The sequence below is a fragment of the Dermochelys coriacea genome, chromosome 1 (genome assembly GCF_009764565.3).
Source record: "Dermochelys coriacea isolate rDerCor1 chromosome 1, rDerCor1.pri.v4, whole genome shotgun sequence".
Lineage (NCBI taxonomy): Eukaryota > Metazoa > Chordata > Testudines > Dermochelyidae > Dermochelys > Dermochelys coriacea.
The window spans coordinates 244,624,989-244,638,801 of record NC_050068.2 but is presented as its reverse complement, the minus strand read 5'-3'; the positions used below and the strand labels follow the sequence as shown (position 1 = coordinate 244,638,801).

General features: G+C 40.8%; 1 protein-coding gene across 12 annotated transcripts in view; it reads left to right on the top strand.

The window, feature by feature from the left end:
- Positions 1–13,039, top strand: part of CAPRIN2 (caprin family member 2) — a 70,885-nt gene extending 57,846 nt beyond the window's left edge. For 9 of the 12 annotated variants that reach the window (XM_038397123.2, XM_043518182.1, XM_043518177.1 and 6 more), the window contains 5 exons: positions 3,606–3,789; positions 7,359–7,541; positions 8,610–8,710; positions 10,171–10,237; positions 12,132–13,039. In XM_038397123.2, coding sequence (XP_038253051.1) covers positions 3,606–3,789; positions 7,359–7,541; positions 8,610–8,710; positions 10,171–10,237; positions 12,132–12,700 — 1,104 coding nt within the window. In that variant the 3' untranslated portion in view covers positions 12,701–13,039. Of the gene's footprint in view, positions 1–3,605; positions 3,790–7,358; positions 7,542–8,609; positions 8,711–10,170; positions 10,238–11,149; positions 11,176–12,131 lie in introns of those variants that run through there. The other 3 variants (XM_038397181.1, XM_038397117.1, XM_043518203.1) reach the window with 2 other exon arrangements.
- Positions 13,040–13,813: the final 774 nt, after the last annotated feature.

Here is a 13,813-nt window from a genome sequence, read left to right as displayed (position 1 = left end):
AGATCATTCTATTGGCCAGCAGTGTGTGTTGGAGCTGTGTCCTAGATGTCCCTGTGGCACTCTATCCAAGGGCATAAAGGGTGGAACAGGCCCAACTTCCTCAGTTCCTTCTTACCAGCTACGGTAGTGATATAGAACCCCTGCCATTTTGTCATTCTGCTTCTCTGCATCATGCTAGTGTTAATTGTAGTATAGTGTTAGCAGTGTTAAGGTTTTTTTGCCAGTGGGCAAGAAACTGAGATACTTTGAGGCTAGATGCTCTCTACCCTACAGAGGCTCTGTATGGCAGAGACAAAATCCTTGAAACAAAATTTTCCCCTTGTCTGAAGTTGATACTGCTTAATCAGGTACCTGTTTTGCCTAGAAGACTAATGTATTCCTAGGTGATTTTTTTTTCTATGTATCATGCCTTCCCTAAACAGATTCAGTGCTGGAGAGGCTTGCCTAAAATTGTTCATGCTGTAGCACACTAGGCAAGCCGCCTCAAATATCAAAAGGAAGGATGTAGCTAGATATAATTCCTTCCCTTCATCCCCATAGGGATTCCCTATTGTATCTCAGTCACATGCTTCCTGCTCCATCCTCCTTTGGGTAGCAGAGTGGGAGTTGACTAGAGATTCGGGGAGGACTCAGTCAGCAGGAAACTACCTTGGGCTAATGGGGAAAAAAAAAAAATCCCTCCTACTATCCCTTATATGCCCCATCCTAGTACTTTATATTTGTATTAGCTCTGGAGTGTACAGCTGTTTTCATGGAAGCCTACATTTTCTGCCCCTTCCAGGGTTAGATCCCCCTCCTGAAAGAGGCAGTATAGCTCATCCCAGTCAGGTCGGCTAGTAAATGCTCAGATTCTGAAAAGGCAATGAGAAGATCCTCCTAGCTTCTTTTCTTTCCTCTGTTTCCAGGGCGGTCCAAACTACAATTGAGGATCTTCCCTTTGAGGATAAATGAGCTTTTTAGTTTCAAAATGAATGAGGGCTTCCATTCCCTAAAGGATTCCAGGGTGACTGCATTTTTTTAATTGTGCATTCCAGCCCCAAGAAGGAAATAAGCAGTCTTCCTTCAGGCAGCATCCCCTTGCCCATTACTATTGTGACTGCTTGGGTCACAGAAACCACTTTTGGGACTGCCACCTGATGGGCCTAGACTACCTGAGTCAGTTTTCCCTACCAGCTTGGGAGTTGGGCACCTTGCCTTGTTCGAGCCAGACACTCTTGCCTGCTGCAAACACAGATCCAAGTCAGAACCACGTCCCCCACAAGCTGCAGGCTTAACTGAAAACGGCGTAAGAAGTGTTCCTGTCTCCAGCACTGATACCCAGCTCCCATTGGGGTCCAAACCCCAAATCTGTTTTACCCTGCATAAAGCTTATACAGGGTAAACTCATAAATTGTTCGCCCTCCATAACACTGATAGAGATGCACATCTGTTTGGCCCCCCTAGGTATTAATACTTACTCTGGGTTAAGTTAAAGTGATTTTATTAAATACAAAAAGTAGGATTTAAGTGGTTCCAAGTAATAGAACAAAGTGAACTACCAAGCAAAATAAAATAAAACATGCAAGTCTAAGCCTAATACAGTAGGAAGCTAAATGCAGGTAAATCTCACCCTCAGATGTTCCAATAAGCTTCTTTGACTGACTAGCCTCCTTCTAGTCTGGGTCCAGCAATCACTCACACCCTGTAGTTACTGTCCTTTGTTCCAGTTTCTTTCAGGCATCCTTTGGGGTGGAGAGGCTATCTCTTGAGCCAGCTGAAGACACAATGGAGGGGTTCCCAGGGGCTTAAATACTCTTGTGGGTGGAAACCCCTTCTCTCTTATGCAGAATCCAGCTACAAGATGGTGTTTTGGAATCACATGGGCAAGTCACATGTCCATGCATGACTCAGTTCTTTACAGGCTTAGCCACATTGCTAGGAAAGCTCAGATGTGGATTGGCATCTGAGTTCATTGACAGCTTAAGTGTTTCTTGATCAGGCACTTACTGAGAATAGTCTTTTCTCAAGAAGCTGACCAAATACCTCACTGAGGCTACTTAAAATCAAACAAGTACATAGCCAATATTCGTAACTTCAATACAAAAATGATACATGCATACAAATAAGATGAAAATATCCAGTATATCATAACCTTTGCAGAGATGTTACATGGCATATATAGCATAAAACATTCCAGTTATGTCGTATTTACACTCATAAGCATATTTCTATAAAGCATTATGGGGTGCAACATCACAACTATCAGCCTCAGGATTTCAGAGCAACTGAGAGAAGCATGAGAACCATGAACACTTTGTGTAGCCTGAATTCTAGTGCCGAAGATAATGACTCATCCATAAGATGGGGGTTTAGATTTCACATTGCTTTATCCTCATGAGCTCGAGATTGGTTTCTGGTGGGCTGGGAATCTCTGCCATCCCAACAGCTTGTGGAATTACAGGTAATCTATAAAAGAGAAATAATGGCCTTGCTGCTTTCCCCTGGATGATGATGATTTTATTATTATACCTTATTTGCAAATTATTTTTATTTCTAATAGTCTGTCCCAGCCCAAAAGAAGTTCAAATTGCATAATCTCAGTATAGTGACAGACCTTCATATGGATGGCAGAGTGGTTTGCTTTCTCAAACAGACTGCCTGGCTTGCCTTTAACCATTCAACCGGTCTCCAACATTTCATAGTATATCTGTCACTGTACCATAGGATAAATGGCTACCTTAGTATGTGATTTGCAGTTAATAGAGTTGAAGTGCTTGCCCGGTTGGGTACAACTTTGAATTTTTTTGTCTCAATGAAGATAAAGGTCCTTGTAGTGCCCAGCCACTTTACAAGACACTAGTAATGTTTCCACTACTAGTATTGCTAAAGGCCAAAAAATCTTCCTTTTGAGATTCTGAACTTGTCCATGCATCATTCTTTTGGGAATGTTTTAAGCATTTTTAGGACTGACACTAAGCATCAAACAGCTTGTGTTGTGGCAGCTATTCAGAAAAGGACAGCCTCAGAAGAGAACTGCCTCTGCTTGGTTAGTATATATGTGTAGTAAAAATGAAAGCAGAAAAGCTGCGTGCATGTGGTTAGCTGCCAAGAACCTGTTTCCTAACTGAAAATTGTCTAACTCAGCTGGTGATGGGAATCCCAGTAGTGAGACTATTCACTGAGGTTGTACTATATCTCTCGATCAGGATTTGGGTTTCAGTAAGTCTGGTAAAAGCAGGCTATTGCCAGCAATAACTAAACGTAATAGTAAGAACTTTAAAAGGTTAATGTGTTGGAAAAAGGTGAGGGGTTGTGGCAGGGGGCTTGGATAAGGCACTGGACTAGGGCTTTGAGATCTGAGCTGAAATCAAGGCTCTGACACTGTGACCTGGTGATAGAGGGCTAGTCACTGTGCCTTCAATCTCTATCTAAAATAGGGTTAACTCCCATATTTAGTCTAAATAGACTAGATATTCTTCAGGGCATGAACTCTAACCTACTAGGCGACATGTAGAGGGCGTAGCACAATTAGGCCCTGAATGCTGAGTCTTTAGGTGCTACTGTAGTATAAATGGTGAAGTGTTAACAGTTTAAGCTTTTGCTTAAATAAAACCTACTTTTTCCAGGTATTTAAGGTGAATGCACCCCTGCCTCCACGTAAAGAGCAGGAAATAAAAGATGACTCCTCATACTCTGCAGGATATAACCAGAGTTTTTCTACAGCAAGTACACAAACTCCTCCTCAGTGCCAATTACAGTCCACTCATGTTGCAGAGCAAAACTCTCATTCACAAGAAACTTTGCCAACAGGTGAGGAAAATTCTTTGTACATGGCTGCATCTTTCACTCTAGACCGAAGTGACTATCAAACTGACACTTCGATCCATTAATCTGCTCCTGAACCTCTACTGCTTTTAGTCCAGTAATCCCCTGCAGGTGCAATACAGGTAAAATGGAGTTCAACTTTTATTCAGTTAAGGCTGTGCAGTTGACCATATAGCTGCATAGGTATTGCTGTCATTAATAACCAGTCCAGATTGCTCTCACTGTGAAGAGTACCCAGCCTGACTCAGTCCCAGTTGGAGTTTGCAGGGCTAGCAGTCTGAAACTAGTTACTTGTAAACAAAGTAAATTTGCCCAAATCAAATGAGCAAACAATCATTTTGACAGTCGCTTCTTGGAGTAGAATTGTAATTCAAGATGACCTGTTTATTGAATGTGTTTGCTGAAGTGTACAGTTTCGAAACCTGAATCCTTAATCTGGTGAAAAGGTATATTCTAAATCAGGGGTAGGTAACCTATGACCTGTGCACCAAAGGCACCACACGAGCTGATTTTCAGTGGCACTCACACTGCCTGGGTCCTGGCCACTGGTCTGGGGGACTCTGCATTTTAATGTTAAATGAAGCTTCTTAAACATTTAAAAAACTTTATTTACTTTACATGCAACAGTAGTTTAGTTCTATATTATAGACTTATAGAAAGAGACCTTCTAAAAATGTTAAAATGTATTACTGGCATGCAAAACCTTAGAGTGAAGAAATGAAGACTCGGCACACCGCTTCTGAAAGGTTGCAGACCCCTGTTCTAAACAGTGCATGTGCAAGTGCACGCACTGGTTGCAGATACAATTTTATCTCTGTATGATTGTGTAAAATTCCCAGTAGGCAGATTTAGTCACCAAGGAGTGGTATTTAATTTTGTGCGATAGTGACTAGTTTCAGTTAGGACTAGTCTGTCTGGATCTCCAGTATGAGACGGTAACCTTTTGTAAGATGTCTGTTGCAGTATTTGTTTCTAACTTTTGAAATGTCTTGAACTATTTTTGTGCAGGAATAAGTGTGATACAGATGGTACATTGGTAGTATTAAAGGTAACAAATTTAGTGTTAAAAGAATTCTGAGGGTAAATGGAAATCGTCTATCTCTAAGAGGCTTCTGTCTTCAGGATTAAACTTGTATTTTCAATGTTTTGGGGGGGATTTTTTTTGATTCTTGTAGCATGCTTTTTTGGGGAACTTTTTGTATTAGCTGGAAAGGTCCTGGGAACAGAGGTAGTGGCAGTAAGTGAGGGGAGAGCTATTTTGCACTGAAGAACAAATACTAAATGTATGGCCTAATGATATTGGAGTAAACAGGAAAGCCTTCTAAGAACTCCCAACTTAAACGTTGCTACCTTTGCCACTATTTTCATGGAGGTAAAATGTAGAACATAGATGGATAATCAAACAAAATAGTTGATAAACAATGTGAAAACTGTCATAATTTGTACTGAAAATCTCCCCCCATAAATCTAAGGTTTTGTGTCTCCATAGAGATAGAAATACCAAGAGTCTCTGTATTATGTTTAAGGAGTGATTAAGAGGGAGGTTCTTAAGCCATGGTAGGATGTTCTTGAAGTCCCAGTCCAGACTGAAGCAAATCTGAGCTGGAAGATTTTTAAATTTGATTGTAAACAGAAGCATCACTAAGTTCAAAGGCGAATCAGGAATCTGTTGCATATGAAATTGACACTGCTGACTTGTCAATAATTAAGTCATTCAAACTGTGTGCACTCAGATAAGCATTTACAGTTGCCTTTGACCTCTGAGATACTATGTGCAACCAAGGACAGAGCTTTGTTCTTAAACCTGTCTGAAACAGGGATTGCACAAACTGTCAGTCTTTTCTGTTTTGACAAGTAGAAATCTTGACAAATTTCTTGGTTTTTATACAAAAACCAAGGGCATCTATCAAACCTCAAGGCACTCCTGATATATATAATACAAAAAGCAAAATTAAAGCATAAACTCCCTTCCCCATGAATCTGATTCCCTTTAGAAGCTCACTGCAGACTTCGGTGGAACAGATCCAACAAAACTTCATTCCAGAGTTGAGAACATTCTACCACTAGCCCCATGTAAATCTAAGGGAATAAAGTGTTCTTGGTGGTTGTAACTGGCAAGCATAACATGAGACCAGGGCCGACCTTACCCATATGCAAAGCACGCAGCTGCGTAGGTCACCAGGAAATTTGGGGCACCAAATTTCCTGGTGTTCTGCACAGCTGTATGCTGCCCCAGCCCTGTCCCCACTCCCCTGAAGATTGCAGCCAGGCCTGACCCTGCACTCAGAGTGGTAAGTGGAATGACTTAACCCCAGCCTGCTCCTCTCCCCTGGCTCCCAGCTGTGCTGCTGGCGAGTGCTGGGGGGGGGCAGTTCCCCCCTCACCTCAAAGCCTGAGCCAGGGGAGCAGAGCAGCCTGGGGCCCCAGGCCTCCATGGGGTGGGTTATGTGGGGCCTGGCCATTTCCTGCAGGAAGTGGAGTGACCCAGCCCCAGCCTGCTCTGCTCTCCTGGCTCCCAGGCTTGGGGGGAGGGAGGAACGCCACAGGAAGTGGCCAACCCCCCCTGTGGAGGGCACCAAAATAGCTAGGGATGGCCCTGCATGAGACACAGTAGTCTCGCATAGCAATATCCCCAGTTGTTTAGGGCTTGACAGGTCAAGCCAGAAACCAATAGAAAGTAGTGCAGATCATGGGACATTGGTGTCATGTGCTGCAACTGAGAAATGCCATTTAATAGGTTAGCCATCACTTACTCCACCAGCTTGTTTCTGGATTGATCCATGGGGTAGCCCTGTATAGAATACCTTCAAATAATGCAATGTTGAGGTGACAGACATGGACCACTGTAGCAAAGGCTGGATCTTAAGTCAATCTTGTGGCAAGGCACAATGATGGGCATTCCTGGACACTGCAATGTTGGGGTGGTTGGATTCCCTAGCTGCAAAGATTAGTAACACATGCTGGGAAAACAGCCTTGATCAGAGAAGATTGGGCTCACCATATCTAGTTGTTTCCACTAATCTTAGCAGCATCACCTCACTCTGACCTGGACTGAGCATCAGCTAACTAGCTCTCATTTAGGCACCAAAAGTATTCATGGTGTACTGTGGCTGCCAGACTCAACATGCTAAGTTTACTATTTTTAGTTATCCTATCTCCAAACAGGACAGTGCTAGCTTAAAACAATGAATAACTCTTAAATGTCTATATATGGACTCAATTTGTCATGGCTTGTCACAGGAGAAATGTATAGCAAGACGCTGTGAACAGACCTGGCTTGAATCTGTCCAGAGTGAGTTCAACCAGATTCTTCTGGGAAGTAGGGGGCTTCAATAGTGGTACTTTGTAACAATTTTATACCTTATGCATCGGTTCTGTTAATGGTGAAAGGTTTGGTTCAAAAACTTTGTGGGACTAATGGGAGGAACATTTCTTTTAGTGCAGGAAATGCTGTAAAACATACTGGATTCCATCCAGTATTGATTTCAATGCTGAAATAACTTATAGGTATGGTAGTTCTGTCTCATTTCTTCTAATTTTTTTCCTTTCTTAAGCAGTTAATTATCAACCTGACGGAGCTGTTCCTGTAAGCAATGGCAGCCTTGCCTTTTATCCAGCACAGACTATTTTCACCAGACCCACTCAGCCTTATCTCAATAGTCGGGGATCTGTTAGAGGATCTGCCAGAGGTGGGAGATCACTGACCAATTCATATCGTTCCCCTGGTGGATACAAAGGTATACTTTCACTTGCTTCCCACCCCCCAGTGAAAGGATCAATTCTAGCTATAGTAGGGGATATAGTTCTAGAACCAGATACTTCTGTGCATTAATCCTAAGAGCTAATAGCATTGAAATTAGAAAAGTGTAATATAATGTATGTGAAACATTAATACTCCTCTGCCAATTACTACAAAATGCTAAAGAGCCCAGAGGGGGCTTGTAAGAGGGGCTCAACTGCCTGTATTTCAACAGGGGCATGAGCTCACTCCTCAACTCTCCTCTGAACTAGTAGTAAACAAGGTTACTGGATTACTTTGAAGAGAGGGATGGGGAGAGCTGGAAGCAGAGGCACTCGGGGGCCAGTTCTGCCCTGAGTCGCATGTTTGACAATTCTGCTATAGAGTATGGTCCTACAGTTTGTGATTGTGGACTTTGGCAGATTGAACAAAGTATAAATGGGGGTTACACTTTATCAATTTGAGAGTCTGAATCCTCATTTTCTATGAAGGAACCTCATTAGTTGCTGGTACTAGTAGCTTACTATGCTCATCTCAGTAGATTAGTGTTCACTTTATAACTACAACTGGCCTCATATTGTAGCAGTGTAAACTTGTCACCAGTTTATGATTACAGTAGTTCTTCTTTTTGGCAAAGTACAGCATCTGGGATTAAATCTGCCATGTCTGGGCATTGCTTTAAAGTCCTGCATCTTATGCAAGTCCAACATACTCAATCACTTATTTAGATTGGGTCTGCCATTATACCTACGAGGACACTCTTGTGTCTGGGTGCTAGTTTTGTAAGTTCAGAAACTGTTAATGTAATGGAGACTCTTGCAGACCGACCGTGTTTGGAATAAATGAGTTCTAATAAGCTGTTAATGAGTTTTAATTTTGACATCCATGATTATTCCATGCGTTTGACTTCAACACAAAGCTGCTCTGAAATATGGAATAAATTGTGCATGCACTCTTTGTAAACTGTTTTTTAAAAATTAATGCTGACAGTCCCTAAAGGAAAATTCTTATTTGAATGTTGGTAACATAAACCGACTCTGGCATTTTAATTTTATATTTTGAGCAGGTTTTGATGCTTATAGAGGATCCCCGTCAATACCTAATGGCAACTACGGCCAGCTGCAGTTCACTGGTAGAGATTATCCTGGAATTCCATATTCTCAAAGGGTAAGGATTTACTTTTCTTGTAGCTTTCATGTGTCCTACATTTTGCAGGAAGTTAACAAGGTTTGGCTACAACCTAGGAAGTGAGTTCAAATTTCATAATGCAAAATATTTTTGGTACAATACACAGTGCTATTTTTACTACTGTTTCAGATGCCTCTTCTGCTAAATGCTTTGTAAAATCTGATCTCTACCTATTAATCTTGGCTGACAACTAGGTTTAGACCTGAGGCTTGCCTTCCTGACACAGTGCAAACAGGATGTTGAAGTGGAGGAATTATTTCAGGACCCCTTGTAGTTTCGACTGAGGATAGTATACATTGAATGGTCTGTGTTCTCTCCTAGCAGGTTAGATGCTGTTGGCATCAGAAAACTGACAAATATGAGGCAATTTTGCTTGCTTGCTTGCTTGTACATTCAGGGGAAAAACAAAATTGCTTATTTCCATTTTTCAGAAGGTTGCATTAGACAGACAACAGCTATGCTCATCTGCCACAGGTTTGTATTGTCATTCTGTGCTCTATAGAGGGCACAGGAAAACAGTACAGTTTGGATTGAAGGACCATTCATATCTTAATTCCAGTTTGAATGGAGTAGTATCTTTCCCAATGCCAACTTGCTTTCCCAATCTAGAGGAAAGCAAGTTGGCTGAAACTCAAAATGGGTAGGGCTGGTGGATTTAAAACGTGCATCGGCTCCCTGTGTTGGGAGGTATGGCTACTCCAGCATGGTCTTCTCTGCTCCTGGGTTCCCTATGAGCACCAGCAGCCAATACTGTCTCCATCTACACATAGCTACCGAGATTCCTCTTGATAAGACTGCCAAATTATTTATGCCTTGTTATCTTGAGATGGGATGATTGTAATGTGCTGTATCAAGGGCTACCATTGACTGACTGACCATCTTAAATAGCACTACTCGTATGGAACCATTTTCAAATGTCACTAGTTTGACTTTTACTGAATTGCAAATGGAAATACTGTATTGACTTTAAATCCCCACATGGTTTGGATCCTGGTTATATTGAAAGTTGTTGCAATGCCTGATGTCTGAGATGCTCAGGCGAACATGCCAAGGGCTCTTCTCTGAAGTTTAAGAAGCTGAAGGTGCATAGTGGTAGAAAGGAGGATGCTCTGCTGTGAAATCTGTTCTTCATTGGTTCAACAGAGCTTGTATTAAGTTTCAAGAACACTGAAGTACCTAAGAGGGTAGACTGAAAGACTGGAGTTTCACAAATAAGAAGCTGATCTGTCAGTATTGACTTAGCCTCTGGACATATGAAAAGCAATTTATGATCATGTATATTTTGTATGTCAAAAATAAACTATCCCCAAGTGTATACTGATTAACTCTCTAAGCAAACTAAAAGTTAATTGCCTGTGCTACAGAATGGTAACTTTCTAGTTGGTAGTCTCATTCTTAAGATAGTTAGGAGTAATAACTAATACTTTTGTTCCTTCTAGGATGTTAATTACCAGCAGTGCTATAAACGAGGCGGAGTAACTGGCGGTCCTCGATCAAACTCAAGAGGTAAGGATAACATGATATCCCCAACCATGTGCATAAAACGTTAAAATGCAATTCTGAATATGTAATGGTAAAAAAGGCATAGGGGTCAAATATAACTTGGATCAAACTTCTGTTGTTCCCAAGTAAAAATCCGTTTCAAAGTGAGCACTAAACTTTGTCTGGGATCTCCAGTCTGGCAGTCCTCCCTGGCTAATGAATCATTACAAGTACTAAAGATTTTGCAACTAGAACAGTTTTTAATTCTGACAGATCTAATGGTCTCTCATATCTCCACATCTGCAGTGTGAATAGAAGTAAAAAACTTTGTTTAAGATTAATAGAATTATTCACAGGGTGCCAGTTTTGCATCCTGTATCTGATAGCTAATCTGATTTCCCTAAAGTCTTGGTTGGCCAGCTAAGTGTGTGTGTGTGTGTGTGTGTGTATTATTGGCTATATATGCACAATCTTAGCATCTGTCTGTAGGTAAGCTGTCTAGCAAATATGGATCCCCAAAACTTGGGCAGGGTTACACTTGTATGGGAAATAGCTTCAGTGAGAAACTGTCATTTTAGATGGAGAATAACTTCTCTCCAGGTTGGAATATAAACACTAAACAAGTAGCTTTTGAAACTCAACCTTACTGATCCTGAAATCTTTGAGTACTAATAGGATAGTCTGTATCAGACAAAAATAGAGTAAAACATTATAGGGTGGGGGAAAATAAGCTTGCTGTGAGTGAAGGGAAGAGATCCCTGCTTATTATTGCTGGGCATGGAATAAGTGAAGGAGTGGGCTGCAGACCAAAATCTTAATTTTTTACTTTAAAAACACAATTTTGGTTTTGAAAGTTATAGGAAAGCTAGTTTTACCAGGTCAGCAACTTTAAGGATTTCATGATCAGATCTTAGTACTAAAGTTCTTGTGTTTTAGGTTACAGATGAGAAAATAGACAGGAAGAAAATTTCTCATCAGGTAGAACTCATGGTAGAGAGTACTTCAGAAGAAGGGAATTGAGGAAACCAGATGACTAAAAGAGAAGCGGAGACTCAAACAATCTTGTAGCAGAGGACTGAGACATACTATTTCAGTTAGTGTTACTAATGAAGTTGATATAACTTTGGTTTATACTAAATAAACTAACATTTTAAGTTGCCTTGTAGGAAAAACAGAACTTGCCTTGAATGTTTGAGGTGACTTGTGTTTACAAAACCCACTAGTATTACATTGTCATGTTCTATCAGTGTACTGCATCTTAAAACTTCCTGACACTTGAATGAACAGCTAATATAGTCTTTTACCCTTTTTGGTGGGGTGCAGGAAGTTGCTTGAATATGGTTTCCGATTAAGACGCTTCTAATATCCATGACAGATGTATTGCATTCCATATTTGTCCAGAGTAAGCCATCAGGACACAGTAGGACTGATTTCAGATTATCAAACTAATTTAGCTTTCATATCTCCTTCTGAAACCTTAAGAGAAGGGGTGCTTCTGAAACCTTAATCCTCCAATTGGTCACCATAAGACCTTGAGCTAATCAGTAAAAATAAACATCCCCTACTCTGAGAATCTTCAACAATTGAGGTATGCCACTTTGGGATTAAACTTGCATGGCAAATAGTTCAGCTAAAGCTGTATTTATAGCTGCTGCGATATATCTTTTAGGGTGTGGAGAAAGAATAGTGAGCAATCGACAGTCATTTGTTTAGGAAGATAGTTTTGATGGTGAATAAAGTTGTTTGTTCTCACAAGGCCCCTTTGACTATTTATATATACAAACATACTACAATTACAAGAATACAGTAAACCTGCAAAAATACCTATAAACTTTTAGGTCTTAATTTTCAAAATGCAGATTTAAGGTTATCCTTCTGTCCAATCTAATCATTTACTGTTGCTAATGATCTTTAACAGCAGGATGGAGTGATTCTTCTCAGGTGAGCAGTCCAGAAAGAGACAATGAAACATTTAATAGTGGGGACTCTGGGCAGGGAGACTCCCGCAGCATCACCCCTGTTGACATGCCAGTGACAAGTCAAGCTGCCACCATACTACCAGTGCACGTTTATCCTCTCCCGCACCAGATGAGAGTTGCCTTTTCTGCTGCAAGAACATCTAACTTGGCCCCTGGAACTCTAGATCAGCCCATCGCATTTGACCTTCTGCTGAATAACCTGGGAGAAACTTTTGATATTCAGCTTGGTAGGTTTAATTGTCCAGTGAATGGCACCTATGTCTTCATCTTCCACATGCTGAAGCTGGCTGTGAATGTTCCACTGTATGTAAACCTTATGAAGAATGAAGAAGTCCTAGTGTCTGCATATGCCAATGATGGGGCTCCAGACCATGAAACAGCTAGCAACCATGCTGTCCTACAGCTTTTCCAAGGGGACCAGATCTGGTTACGTCTGCATCGGGGCGCTATCTATGGAAGTAGCTGGAAATATTCTACCTTTTCAGGGTACCTTCTGTATCAAGACTGAAATTTGTGTAATGTTTACAAAAAAGCTGCTCCAAACAAATTGGTGGAGGGGGGAAAACTAGCTTTGCACTTCCGATTTCATAGAAATAAGGTTCCATTATCTGGGAGATGGTGGTCCTGTTTTGCAAGGTGAAATCCTGGATCGGGTTACTGAATCAGCACTAATTTGGCACTTTATCAATTGTGATGTAGCCTTGCTAGTTAAGCTGTGAATGTATATTGTTTGCACTTATCCTTTAACTGTCTTGATGTCCAGCTTACTACACTACTGATATAATTGCCTCAAGTATGGGCTATTCACAATGCCTTGTTGTGCCTCAATAAAACAAATTAATATGCATTTTAGTATTTATTTTGATAGTGTTTTTTATTATACAATTCTAGCCAGAAACCTGGTCCACTAGCTTGTGGTGTGAAGTATATTGTATTTTAATCATGAAAATTAGTCTTCACCCTGAATTTTAGGAGCCTGCTTGAATTGTTGATTTCTTTAGTTGGAAGAGACCATTGGCTCATTGTTCCCCCTGCCAATGTGGTATGTTTTCTCCAGACCTCTGTCCTTTCCAGTGCTAAATGAATCAAAGTAGTGACTTGCACACTACTGTTGCTGGTATTAACTTCTAGGTCTTTCAGTTAAGAAATTGCTCTGGATTCAATCTAAATGTTTCGTTTTTCTTACATTTATCTTATTTTTAGATATCCCAGATAATCTAATTATATCCCTCTAAATTTTTCAAGGGATGTCCACTTCAGCCTCACTTTAGTCATCACATCGCCAGTTAATACGCTTCAGAGTCTTAAACTTAACTGTTCTCTAGACCCCTAATCATTTGTTCTGCATATTCCTTTCATTCTGATATTCCTTGTATTGAATTGCAGAATTGAAACCAGTGTTTTAAGTGCTGTATAGAGGGTGTAAAATGCCACTGTGGTATATGTAACCCAAAATCACACTAGAAGAAAGCCCAAAAGTGCTGCAAACTCCTAAGTTGTTGACTGTCCCAAGTCTCAATTTGGTAAAATTCCTTTGAAATCTTGATAAATGGACTTGAGTTTTTTGTTTGCAGTTTCTATCTGAACTCCAAGGTGTATCAAGATATTTCTCACTCCCATC